Below are 13,065 nucleotides of genomic sequence, written 5' to 3'. Positions count from 1 at the left end.
TTACAGGGCTTGATTCCATTCTCAGTTGTCAGCTTCACATTGGTGTTTGTTTAGTGGCATGATTCCTCTTGATACTGGCTGAATTCCCAGTCTAAGTGAGAGGAGAATCAAACATGCAGTTTTTTGTTCAGGACAATGAGTAACAATGAGCTTTCCTAGTTCTAGAAGCTTTACTTAATTCTCATGCATATGTTGTGGCCTTTCTGCTCATTACCACATGCATTCAGGCTCCTGCAAAGCAAAATACAATATATCTGTAGATGGAATTCCTCAGTGATTTTCAGTTCCTTCTGTTCTCACAGTTCCATCCCCTTAACAGCAGACCCTCATGCTCTACCAACACAGCACCAAGTAGCAGTATATGTTAGGAAGGCATAATGACTCCCTGAGACTCGACATGTTTATCAACCATATGGTGGCAGCTACAAACCATAAGACCATGCGTTGTGTGCACTTTGTTAGGGTTGATCAAATCCACCCAAGACAGATATTAGGGCAGAAGTTTCCACTCTATTCCCCATGCCCCACAGGGTCCTTCTGCTGAGGTCTTTCTGCTGAGACTGCACAAGTGAGGAGCATTTCTGCTTGCCTACCCAGCTCACAGGCATCACCACAAGGACCAGTTACAACATAACCCATACCCCGTACCAGTAAACTCTGAAAATCATGTAGCCCGGATGGCATACAAAATGTAACAGAGACACATATATGGAGTTTTTAAGGAAGAAAAAGAAGCCTCTTTTTTGTTACGTCTCTTCCTTGACTGTCTCTCCTTCCCTTGCTCATGTTGGAATCACATCACACAGTAAATAAGTATTGCAGAGGTAAGCATAACATGTTATCCTTCCCTATGGATTCACACTTCTGTATGCTGTGAGCTAAAGGAGGCAACGCTGCCTTTCTGACTTTGGTTAAACTGACAGAAGCTGGCAGCTCGGCTTCTTTGGTCTTTGGTCCCACTTCTGTGTTTATGCTTGTCACGTGTGATAAAGCTTTCAATCAGTTTCAGTTTTTCATGTTCTTCCTTCAAGAAAAAGTCAACTAGCACACTTTTCTCCTTTTTGATCTGTTCGCTGATGTCCTTGGGGATGTCAGGTATCATCCAGTCAACCAGAACACTGAGGAACATCACTAAGTTCTGCAAACACAGCAACAGACATGAAACAAGAATGAAGAATCCAAAATACTCCCACTAGAGCAAAATCAAACCTTTGCTATAGGTATGAGGCATATACCAAAAACATTTTGCTGAAAGCACATAGCATAAAGTAGTTGAATATGGCCTCAGTTCAGGAAAGAGCTCATGTTTGTGCGCAACTCCCCCTCAGTGGTGAGATTGAATTAAACACATGCTTCAGTTGGGTTTGAAAAGGGAATGGATTCGGATTCATCCAATGACTCATGGATTAAGTAGCTAAACCAGTGTTATTCCTTACAGGTGTTCAAAGGTGCTCAGTTCTCAACATCAGACTTGTTGAGACTGGGTTCAGAATCCATTACTGAAGAGCAGTGTCAGTGAAATCATCCTCCAACACCATCATATCCATGTGTTTCCAATGTGGCCTAAACAGACAGCAGACAACTTCCATGGACTTTATGCCCTCAAATCCTTCTGTCTGCTGACAAGCAGGATTTATTTATATTACTCTAGCATATGAGCCAGAATTTCGAACCTCAGACATCAATGTCATTACAGGTGATGGTCATATAACATAGTTGCAGGAAGAAGACTGGGCAAAAAGTTTTGCTTGTTTGTGAAATCTATTGATAAATTATGCTTTCAGGTTTATATTATAGTGATAATACTTCAAAAACTGCTGTATTGTGTAATGTCTCTAAATGTGTGAGAACATTTGCTGACAAGGCTACTACCATGAACACTCCATTTCCACATGAGACAATGAAACTAATTAATCAGGGAATGTACTCTGGCAGAACAACAGGCAGACTATTTGAGGTCCAGCATAACCAGTGGCTTCAAATGTTCCGCAGGCAGCGGTGGAAAATTACTGAAGTCAGAGCAAAGAAACAGAAGATGGCAATATAAACCAGGCAAGCCTCTCAGACACTCTTAGGAATATTTGGAAGGAGAGAAGAAAAGACAGGCAGATTTCAATATTAGGGGTGGGCCTGATTTGACTGTCAAGGGATACCAGATCAAGGATGAGAGCATAAGGCTTTTTACATTCAGAATACAAAATATTGATAACAAATCCCTTATCAATGAATTCTCAATACTTGGGGAGAATTTACTCCATTGACTTGTGGGAAGTGATAAAAGACCTTGGAGGATTTATTAATTCTGTTTATTTCTTGCTTTGGGTAAAGATCTGTGTTTCACAAGCCTACATAGCATTTATGTGCTTTTTACAAGTGATGACTGTGAGTATAATAGCTGACAGAGTCCACTTAACTGAAATGTTTAAGATCCTGTGGCATTTTGGGGATCAATGCAGGTGCCAGGGGCTAATGCAGGCTGTGGAGCTTCCCTTCCATGCAGGGAGGGAAAATTGAGGAAGTGTGCTAAAGTGCTACAAAGGGAGAATCTTTGCTACAGCTTACTGACACTTCAGCCAGCCCGGTAGGCTGGGTACAAGCAGATTAGTTTTGGTATTTGCAAACATAAAAGCTCTATTGGACCTGGGCTTCTTTGGCATATGCATTTAAATCCATTTATTATAATATTTCTGTGAATGAAATCGCAGTAACTCAACAGACTTACCTGAAACAGAATAACAAAAGCCAGGCGAGCAGATAAGACCGCCCAGTACTGTTTAGAAAACTCATACTGATTTGGGGACCAAGGTGGTTCTCTGTAATCTTTAAACCTGTTAATGAAGGCAGCTCAGTTATCACATGATTCCAGCAATATCCTCCTGCACCAATTGCTTTGATTGACATGATTTTTCAATCACAAAATCTAAGGAACAAAATCTTCCAGATGTTCCTACTTCAAACCATGTTATGAAATACAACTCCAGAATTAGAGCTGGACTATTGCCACTGATTTAGCAAGCTTACGCTGGTTTTCACACTTGTAACCAAAATCAGAACATTGTTCTAATGTTGGAAATCTCCAGATTTTCCTAGATCTAAAGATGCGTCATTTATTTTGTAAATGTTAAACTGATGTCACTGTACAGGGAATAAACTGTTGAAGCTAAAGCATAGATATAGTCCAAGGCATTGTCAGACCACAGGAAACAAGCATGTATTCATCACACCTAAACTGAGATCAGTTTAGGAAGTAAATCAGCCCACATAATACCTGACTCACACTCTAGTGGTTCCTGTCTGCATAAACGACAGGGGGAGCCATAGAAAAAGCACTTCCTAAAATAAAGCTTTCTGGCTTTAGACAGGATAAAAGAAAGCTTTAGTCGTTTGGTGCAAAGACTGGTGCTTTTAGTATTATCATCAATCTTTTGGAAATAGACAACAGGCTAATAAAACCCACAGATGCTCCTAAATTGGAAAGTTTTGCAAATAGCAGGAAATACAGAAAGCAATAAGAAATACAGACAGGAAACACAATGAGAATAATCTGGGGAAATGGAAAATAATTAAAAATAAAACAATTGAAGGGTCTTTGAGAGGATAAAGACTGAAAGCAAATGCAATGAAAATAGCCTGGAGTTTACAGTGGCCAGCAAGTTATAACAAGTTTGAAATATGGCACCAGGACAGTATGACTTGTGGATGTATAAACAAAAGACATGATGGTGCTGGGAGATATTAGCCCTTCTCTGAACATTCTCAGGTAAAGCCACACCTGGAATGCTGCATTCAGCCATTCAGCTGTGGGGGGGGGGGGGGAGGAGATGGGGGGGGGGGGGGGGACAGAGAGAGGAAGAAAGAGGGAAAGAAAGGAAGAAAGAAAGAGAAAGAGGGGGAAAAAAAAGGGGGGGGAAGAAAGAGAGAGAGAGGAAGAGAAGCAAGCAAGCAAGCAAGAGAGAGAGAGAGAAAAAAAGAAAGAAAGAAAGAAAGAAAGAAAGAAAGAAAGAAAGAAAGAAAGAAAGAAAGAAAGAAAGAAAAAGAAATTGAAGGCAGTTCAGCAGAACAATCCAGGGGCTTAACAGACTGACTCATCAAAGAAGATTAAAGAAGTGCACATGTATTGCTCCATTTTGGTAAGTAACAGCCACAGTTGGACATGATAACCATGCACAAATTGTGCCCTTAGGACTGAAAGGGATAATTTAGTGCTGTTCACAGTGTTTGACTAGGTTTAATGGGATGAAATTAAGAAACAGAAAATCTGTTTTGAATACCACAAAACCCTTCCTGACAGTAAGATTCATTAAACTGCGGAAAAGCCTCGATCAGGGAATAATGGAGAAGGTTCATATATAAAATCTGTCAGCTTCAGTTTGCAGGTGTGCTTACCAAAATTACCTTCAGGTTCTATCCACGTGGTTTTGCATGTTAAATTATACATTTACAAAACCTCCCAAACTCATAACAAATTCAGTCTGAAATGCTGGATGTAATTCTGGGCTGCAGCTTTTGGAGACAAAGTACACAGGGTACATACAACCTGTGATGCAGAAAGGGAGGAGGAAGAGGAGGAGACAATAACTGTAAATTGGGGGTTGTTATAAGTTGTGGAAGCACTATCTGGGTTTGGTTAGAGCCCAGATAATTTGTTTTGTTCAGTGGGTGCATACGCAGCAGTCTGGCTCTCCTTCCTATCTTTGGTCCTATGCTATGCCTGCATTGTGAGATTTCCCCTCTTGCATCCTTTTGTACAACACGGACTCCTACACATTGCACAAACCAGTGTACCAGAGCTAAATGAAAGGACAGAATCAATTCAATTGAATTTAATTTGCCTGAACATCAAGACAAGGAAAAACACTGAGTTTATTGTACATTTTCCTAGCACGATAAATCAATGCCAGTCTTGAGAGTGAGCACAGAATCACCTGAAAGGGTCTCCAATGGCGGTGCATTTTCAATTTAATGTACTTGGAGCTTTACAAACTATAGAAGTGTTGTAGGACATCAGATCCCAAGAAAACTTCACCTGGCCAAGTGGTAAATCACACTGCTTATGATGTGTGAATCAAAATTTAGCAGAACACCAGCAAATGACTTGTGGTGAAGGGGGGTGTTTTCAGAGCTACAGACAAGGTAGCTGGGCTTCAGCCCCACCTCCCTTTTAAATATTCTATGGAACATGACACTTTAAAGTGCAACAATCCATGTCTTTTCTAACCACTAAAGTCTACAGGTTCTGGGTAATTTCTTGGGGGGGGGTGTGAGTGAGGATGGATGGAAAGGACCAGGCATGACTTAGACAAAATTGACCTGCAGCCAGTGTTAAGAGAAATATGCAGATATATTTAACAAGTATTTAGTGTGGGGACAAAGACAAATTGGTAGAAATGATCAGAATTATATGTAGGTGTAACTGCAAATATATCTTAATAAACTGATATAATGTCCTCAATAAATTGAAGACAACATTACTGAATCACAAGGAAGTAGCGCTTTAGCAGTGCAGGAATATATAAGAATTATTCAGCGGAAAATATTAGAATCCACTATTGATCACTGGGTGTAGACAATATCAATACCAGGGCATTAAGAATAATAATTAATTAAAAGACACTTTATAAATTTACAAAATATAAAAGCAGAGTTGTCTCTTTAATGGAAGAAGAAATCTGGAGATGGACTCTTTATAGGGAGTATAGTGATAGGACAAGAAGTAATGCATTTAAACCAGAAGAGGGTAGATTTTGATTAGATATAAGAAAGAAATTCTTTACTATGAGGGTGATGAGGCACTGGAACAGGTAGCCCAGAGAAGTTGTGGATGACCCTTGAAGTGTTCAAGGCCAGGTTGCATGGGGCTTTGGGCAACCTGGCCTAGTGGAAGGTGTCCCTGCCCATGACAGAGGACTTTAGATGATCTTTAAGGTCCCTTCCAACACAAAGCATTCTGTGATTCTGTGATAGATGGAAGAAAACCAAAACACTTCTTTAGCTTTGCAAAAGTTATATGCAAGACAGCATGAGAGTGGCACATTACCAACATAGGCACAATGATGAGTTGTAGTATCTGTTACCACTTACATTGTGAAAGAATCTGGTGTTCCCAGATGAGAGCAGTTCATGGAAATCCTGCAGTCACAAAATTACTGAATAGCCATGGTTGGAAGGGACCTGTCACGTCCCACTGGCAGGGATATGAAGGGAGTGACTAAGATTCGCAGACCCGCTCAATGTGAACTAAGGTGAGATAACACTCAAGGTATGTGCATAAACATCAACTTCATTAGGAACACGCAGAACAAATATTCTGTCAATGTTGGCACTCTCACAATTATATCTACCTGAGTTATGCGGCCTTATTGGAAATCAAGGTAGGCCTAACATTTCTTGGAAATTTTAAAGGTAGAAAAAATAGAGAGACAGAGAAAGCGAGAGAAAAGGAGAGAAAGATAGAAACATCACCAGTCCTGGATCTAGCATCGGAACTGCTGAAGGGCGTAGTTAGCGTAGAGTGATTCCCCATGTGGATTTGTACATGCCCGTATATATTGGCCTTCGCTCTGGGAGTGGTTGGGACCCCAGTATTTTTCCATACCTATTAGGACAAATCAAGAGGAGTGACACCAGACCCCTCCCCATGACCTCCCCCTTGTCTGTCACAAGGGCCAACGGCCACCTGGGGACCATCTGTCTGCTGACAGCAGGGTCAGCTGGAGCAGGTTGCTCAGGAACTTGGGGGTTGAATGTTTCTAGGAATGAAGACTCTCCAAGCTATTTGGGCAGCCTATTCCTAAAGAAATTCTTTACTGTGAGGGTGATGAGGCACTGGAACAGGTTGCCCAGAGAAGCTGTGGATGCCCCATCCCTGGAGGTATTTAAGGCCAGGTTGGATGGGGCTTTGGGCAACCTGGTCTAGTGGAAGGTGTCCCTTCTCATGGCAGGAGAGTTGTAATTAGATAATCTTTAAGGTCCCTTCCAACCCAAACCATTCTATGATTCTATGGAAAGTCCCTTTAATGACTTCATATCTTCTGTTTTTTTTTTTTTCCTTTTCAATGTGATCACAATGCTTTCATGTACTCTATTATCATACCAAATTATAAAGATTAAAAGAACTAAACCAATAATAATGTCACATAACTTAGCAAGGTTTGCTTGTAGTTTGCCTTCAGCTACACAAGTGCTGTTTTGCTCTGAAAAAATCATTACAACTAATGCCTTGCATCAGATTGGCGCTACAGCAATGTTTATTTGGAAGTAGTGTCAAAGAGTTCACAGCATTGTAGAAAATGTTACTCAAAATATTCAAAGAATGTGTTCTGGATATTCGGTGGGAGAGTTGTTTCTGGCTTGTTATGGTTATTTTTAAGATACCTTAATCTCTGGCAATGCCCGTAAAGAGCAAAATCCAGGCTTATTGTAACCACATTTATCTTCAGAGGTCACAGAAATCTAAGAATAAGAGAGGTCAGCTTGTTCCCAACGTATTTGCCAGAAACAGAAAAACAGATTTATTTTTTTTTTCCAGCTTAAGGGACAGTGTTTGCAGCCTGTTTCTTGGGACACAAGCAAGATACCTCATGTTTATCAGGCAAAGTTCTGTCCAAAGCTGTGGCTTTGGTAAGATCCAAATGAGGTTGGTGATAATGAGAAACAGTGGATATGAATGCAGACATTTTTTCTTAATTGTTTCCTGATAAGGGAACAGAAATACTCTCACAGTTGTTTTTCAGTCAGAGTAGTACATGATCAAACATGTAGTATATGCTTCTTTTTTGCAATCAATCTATTTATTTATGTATTTTGCTTTGCAGCACAGACACGATATTCTCAGGCAGGGACCGCTTTTATACCTAGTACAGATTATTTCCTTCTCTCTGTATTTTGCCTCTGTTAAATCTGTGCTACTCTGATGAGCACGTTTCCAAATACACTGGGAGAGTCATACACCATAAGTAGAGGCCAGTGACTGAGACCAGGTAAACAGCTGCAAAGTTAAGGTAAACAGCTGTAAAGTTAAGATAGCAGTCACAGCGAAGTGGGAGATCCATATGGATGGGGATGTTTGTTAAAGGAAAACTCACGCTAATTTGGTACATTTTTATGAAAAAAACAAAGTTACACTGAGAACCTTGGAACCGTGTTAGTGATTTCTCATGCAAACTGGAAGTACTCCACAGGTATCTGCATGCTGGGGTTTTCTGCTCTTCCTGAGGAGCAGTGAACTAGATACTCTGGACATATTTTAATGGAAGTTGACCTTTGTTTTCCCAGCCTGAAAAGATGACGCTGAAATATAAGATCTGCAAATGGGTAACAGTGCAGGTTTTAAAGATGAAAGAGTATATTGAAAACTCATATCTCATAAAGTAAACACTGAGCTTAATAAAGAGAAAGAAAGCCTGGCTCTAATTAGTGGGAACCCATTTTAAAAAATGAATTCTGCCTTCAGTGTCCTTAATGAAAGTTACGTCTTTCAGTACAGAAAGGATCTTTTTATTCGAGTAAGTCTGTCTAAATTGTTTATTTTGCCTTTTAATGCATGGGAAAAACCATTCTAAGAACCTTCTAACATAGTGAGAATACTCTAAAAGCTGTACTCTTAAAACCACATTCTTAAAGACACAAATATTATTGGCTCCCACTTGGAAAATTTTTGTCTGTCAAAAGACCCAAAGAAATAGCTTTGCCTATGCAAACTGTCATTAAAAGTATTTTACCTGCAGAATAAAACATCCTGTGCAAATAGGGAGTTTTCTGGCTGTGTTCCAGCCTTGAGATGACTGACATTGAAGTATGAGAGTGTGTGATTGACGAAGCCATGCATGGTTCCATTTTGACTGTATGCATATTGATACATAAGGCGTGGAATGAAATCAGATGTGACAGCAATTACAAAAGCCTGGGAGACAAAAAAAAGGAAAAAGAAAAAAGAAAAAAGAAAAAGAAGAAGAAGAAGAAGAAGAAGAAGAAGAAGAAGAAGAAGAAGAAGAAGAAGAAGAAGAAGAAGAAGAAGAAGAAACAACATGGTGAATGTATGTCTAATGTTTTTCAGATTAAGTTAATTCAGGTGATAATTTTCATGTTCAAGTAAGTTTGGAGTGGTGATGAAGTAGGAGTTAAATGGACAGACCTGGTACAGAATGTGTACTTGTATAAATGCACAGTGACTTGCTCTGCCTCTCAAGGAGAACATTGTAGTTAGGGAGCATCCCGATTAAACTAGCTAAGTGTAAAGTAGTCACCCTCCACTCTCATCTCAGCATCAGGACTTACACATCTGACATCAGTGGATGTCATGCTGAAATAAAACTGGTATAGTTGTGAGTGAATCAGACACACAAATATCTAGATCATACCAATAAGAATTCATTAAATTAATTTAAAACGGTGTGTAGGTGAATAGTCTGCATCAATATTATTCAGATGCAGTAGAGAAGCAGATTTGGGCATTGAGTATTTTTTCAAACCAAACATGGCCATATTTACATTTCTGTCACTAACAGATATATTAATGAAATACTCCCTAAAATAAAAATGTTCAGAATTTGTTTGAGACAGGATTAAGGATCCTTAATTAATTAAGGATCATAAATCTTCAAAGTGTATTCAGATAAAAGCAAGAAACTGCAAAGTTTTGCTCATCTAGCACAGATCAGTGCTGGAAAGCCTGAAATCTATGCCTGATAGCAACTTTATGGGTATGTACAAGGCCACAGATTTCCTACCTTAAATCCTGGAAACAGCCAAGCCATAACTGAACAATATTCCACCCAAGTCAAAGAACTCCACTTCTCTGGAAGCATTATAGTTCTCTGAGTTGTAATGATAGTTTACATACTGCTACAGAATGCTGTTGTGCTCGAAGTGACTGTACTAAATAAATTGCATAACACATCTGCACAAGTTTCCCCTTCAGTTTTCATAACACAATTTTCCCCTCAGTAGTGACAACCATCTATATTTCTTAAGTGCTTTGAAATCCAAGGGTCAAAAATCCCATAATATTATGATTAAACTCCTAGGTTTCTGTTTGTTTGTTTGTTTGTTTTATTTTATTTTGTTTTAAGAATATCTTTTTCTATTTAGATTTGGTAGCTTGGGAAGTGTGTAAGACAACTCAGAAAAGCTACTCTTACAGACAAACTCAATCTGTGGGAGAAATGATGTTTAGAGATATAATCATATTGTAGATATAAGAACAAATGCTACTACTTTTTCTTCTACGGGCTTTCTGCTTCCAGAATGCACTAATAGATGTTATGTTTACATCCTTTTCTTTCATATCAGCAGTTATAGTAGCAGTGACATAAAAAAGACATGGGTATGAATGAGAAGCAGATTTTTATCAATTGTCTGAAGTGTTGCCTCTTCTGATCCCATTCATCAGTTGTTTTTATGTGAATTAGTCTTCCTGTCCTACATAACACAAGGATATAGAGAACGAGGTGAGTAGATGGCCCTCTCTTTTGTAATTTAGATCGTTTTACACTTCCACAAGAATAAACTGGATAATTTAGATTTTATTGTATTTTATACCAATTGAGAAATTTAAACATCACTTTTATATAGTGTTGGAGTGACAATATAAGCACCTAAGATCATGTTTAGAAACAGGTATAATCAAATACTTACATTAATGATAACTGAAAGCTTTCCAATACCACTCAAAATGTTATACCAAATTCCTGTAAGTGAAAAACAGCACTTGTTAAGAGATTTAGTATAATCTTTTTTTCTTCTTTGTTGAATTCTTGTTGTTCTTATCACTTTAATGATTTTCAGTTGCTTACCTATATCTTTTGCTCTTACTGTGTCTGGCCTCCTTAGTTCAGTAACAAACTTTTTTGCATCAAGTCGGACTTCTATGATGTTGTTCAGAAGAGCAAAGAGTGGTGCCAGAGGGAAGGAGGCAACAAAGAGTGTGACAAAGCCAAACTGGATAACTGGAAGAGAAATACGCATTGTCCTAGGATGTCTTTTTAAAGAAACTGGTAAACACAGCTGACAGCAAATTGTTGGTGAGCTTTGTGGGTGATAAAACACATAAAACTCCACTTTGCAATTTGGACACAGTAATAAATATCACAAAGCAAGGTTATGAAAGAGAGAAAGGTTTGTCACTATGTTTTATGAATGGTTCCAATAATCCTTCTGATCTCTAGCACATCAACACAAGCCAAAGTAAATAATACATTTACTAAAGTACAAAGAGTTCTCTGTGTATTCTTCTGCTGTTCAAGATGCTACTGTTTTTCCTTGTACTTTTGCCTGTATGGAAAAGGATGCATTAGTAAGCAGGAGAAGGAAATCTACAATGTGTCAATGTTTCTTCCCAGCTTCCTTTGGAAAATTTTGTGACAATCTGACAAGAACAAAAACACAGTAAATATCTTTGTGGATGCATGAGTCTGTGGTGCCATACAGCGTTTTCATCCCTACTTGTATCAATGATATCCTCCAAAGTTAGAAATCTCCTGCTTGAAGTCCTAGCAAAGGAGAATGTTATCGTCACTTATTTTTTCTTTCCTTTTTTTTTTTTTTTTTCTGTTTTGAGGTTTGGATAAGGTACTTTGGGAAAAAAAAATAAAAATCACTGGTCCTAAAGAACAAGTAGTACTGCAATGAAGCAGAGACCTTCTGCGTTCTCTGTGCTTCCCAGAACAGATATGCAACTAGTAAGTCTGGCTTCTTCCACAAATTAATTATACAAATGAAACAAACGAACAAAACCTCTCTCGCTTTGAAGTGGATGGCACATTATCTTGTTCACAGTACTAGTTCACTTGTGTATCTTGTTCACTAGTACCTCAGAGTTCAGCTCACCAGTGACTGTATAATTGTATAAATAAAAAGACCACATTGTTTTTAGAGTGGATTATGCCTGTTTTATAGGATATAGGCTGACCTGTCTTTATGCAAACGAATTATCTTCTAAATGGCTAAAGAAACCGATGTCACCCTTTAAAGAACAATGCTGACATAACGGTGATTTTCTGAAACCTCTCAGTGCTCTAGAGATACTCAGAATAATGTAGTAGAACAAACAAATAAAAACTGTAAAACAACAGTTTGTATTCTGTAAAACTTTTTTGTTTTTTTACTTTTTCTATAAAACATTTTGTTTGTTTTCTGTAAAACAAACAAACAGCAAACAAAACAAACAGAAACAAGCAAAAACAACAACAACAAAACCCCCTTCTTCAGCTTTAGGGTGAGTTTCTCCTTCATTCCCTTGTTTTTCAGTGGTATGTTAGTGCACATAGAATCTACCCCATACGGGAGAGTTTCATTTGTGTATAATTAGAGTCTGCAAAGGACCATCACTTTTTTTTTTTTTTTTTTTTTCTCCAAGGTGCTGAGAAGTTAAGAAGTTGCCTAAAAGTCTTTTCTTCAATGGAAATTAGGAGGCATCAGTAGTGAATGTTACTCATGAGACTGGGTCATTTCATTGCAAAAATGATACATTATTTTAATGTAATACTTCAGGGAAGTGAAAAGGGTTTATTCCCTCAGAAAACTAAGGAAGAGTAGAAGAAGAGGAGAAAGACACAAAAGTATGCTGACCAAATGCAGAGTAATCCCAATAAAATTAAACTAATAAATCTAACTGTAATTTACACTTTTGAATTAAATAAACAGCAGTATGGAAAAGGTGTTGCTGTGTATGATGAGGCAGTATGTATTGTCGTTTATTTTTCAGCAAATCCCTGTGTCAGTCCTCTCTCCACTGTGAGAGAGCTGTTGCACTTTGTGAAAATCAGGTCTTCTCATAGCACAAGTGTTTTCTTTAAAATCATTTCCTTAGGCACTGTAGTCAGAGCCTACCACTAACTGATAGCTTTCTCCAGTATCTTCTCTTGCATGCATCTTTTGCGTACACAGATTACAAGTCTTCTAATTGGTTTTCCTGCTTTTCTCTTACAAATGACAACATATTTGCATAGTAAATTATTATCTCTGTCTGAAATATACAGCCTTTTGATTCTGATTCTCATTGCTTTGTGATAAAGTGTGTCCTAATGTACTCCAAGATTGAGCTTTTTCAAAGCATATGAGCACTCT

General features: G+C 38.4%; 1 protein-coding gene across 1 annotated transcript in view; it reads right to left on the bottom strand.

Moving 5' to 3' along the window:
• Nucleotides 1-856: 856 nt before the first annotated feature.
• ANO2 (anoctamin 2) overlaps nucleotides 857-13,065 on the bottom strand; it is a 194,779-nt gene continuing 182,570 nt past the window's right edge. The window contains exons 24-28 of the mRNA XM_050710475.1: nucleotides 10,794-10,946; nucleotides 10,636-10,688; nucleotides 8,721-8,902; nucleotides 2,723-2,828; nucleotides 857-1,138 (exon numbers count right to left, since the gene is read on the bottom strand). Of these exons, the coding sequence (XP_050566432.1) occupies nucleotides 857-1,138; nucleotides 2,723-2,828; nucleotides 8,721-8,902; nucleotides 10,636-10,688; nucleotides 10,794-10,946 (776 nt within the window). The remainder of the gene's footprint in view (nucleotides 1,139-2,722; nucleotides 2,829-8,720; nucleotides 8,903-10,635; nucleotides 10,689-10,793; nucleotides 10,947-13,065) is intronic.

The sequence above is a fragment of the Cygnus atratus genome, chromosome 1, assembly GCF_013377495.2.
Source record: "Cygnus atratus isolate AKBS03 ecotype Queensland, Australia chromosome 1, CAtr_DNAZoo_HiC_assembly, whole genome shotgun sequence".
NCBI lineage: Eukaryota > Metazoa > Chordata > Aves > Anseriformes > Anatidae > Cygnus > Cygnus atratus.
The sequence above is the reverse complement of the archived record's forward strand: the minus strand, read 5'-3'. Positions and strand labels throughout refer to the sequence as shown.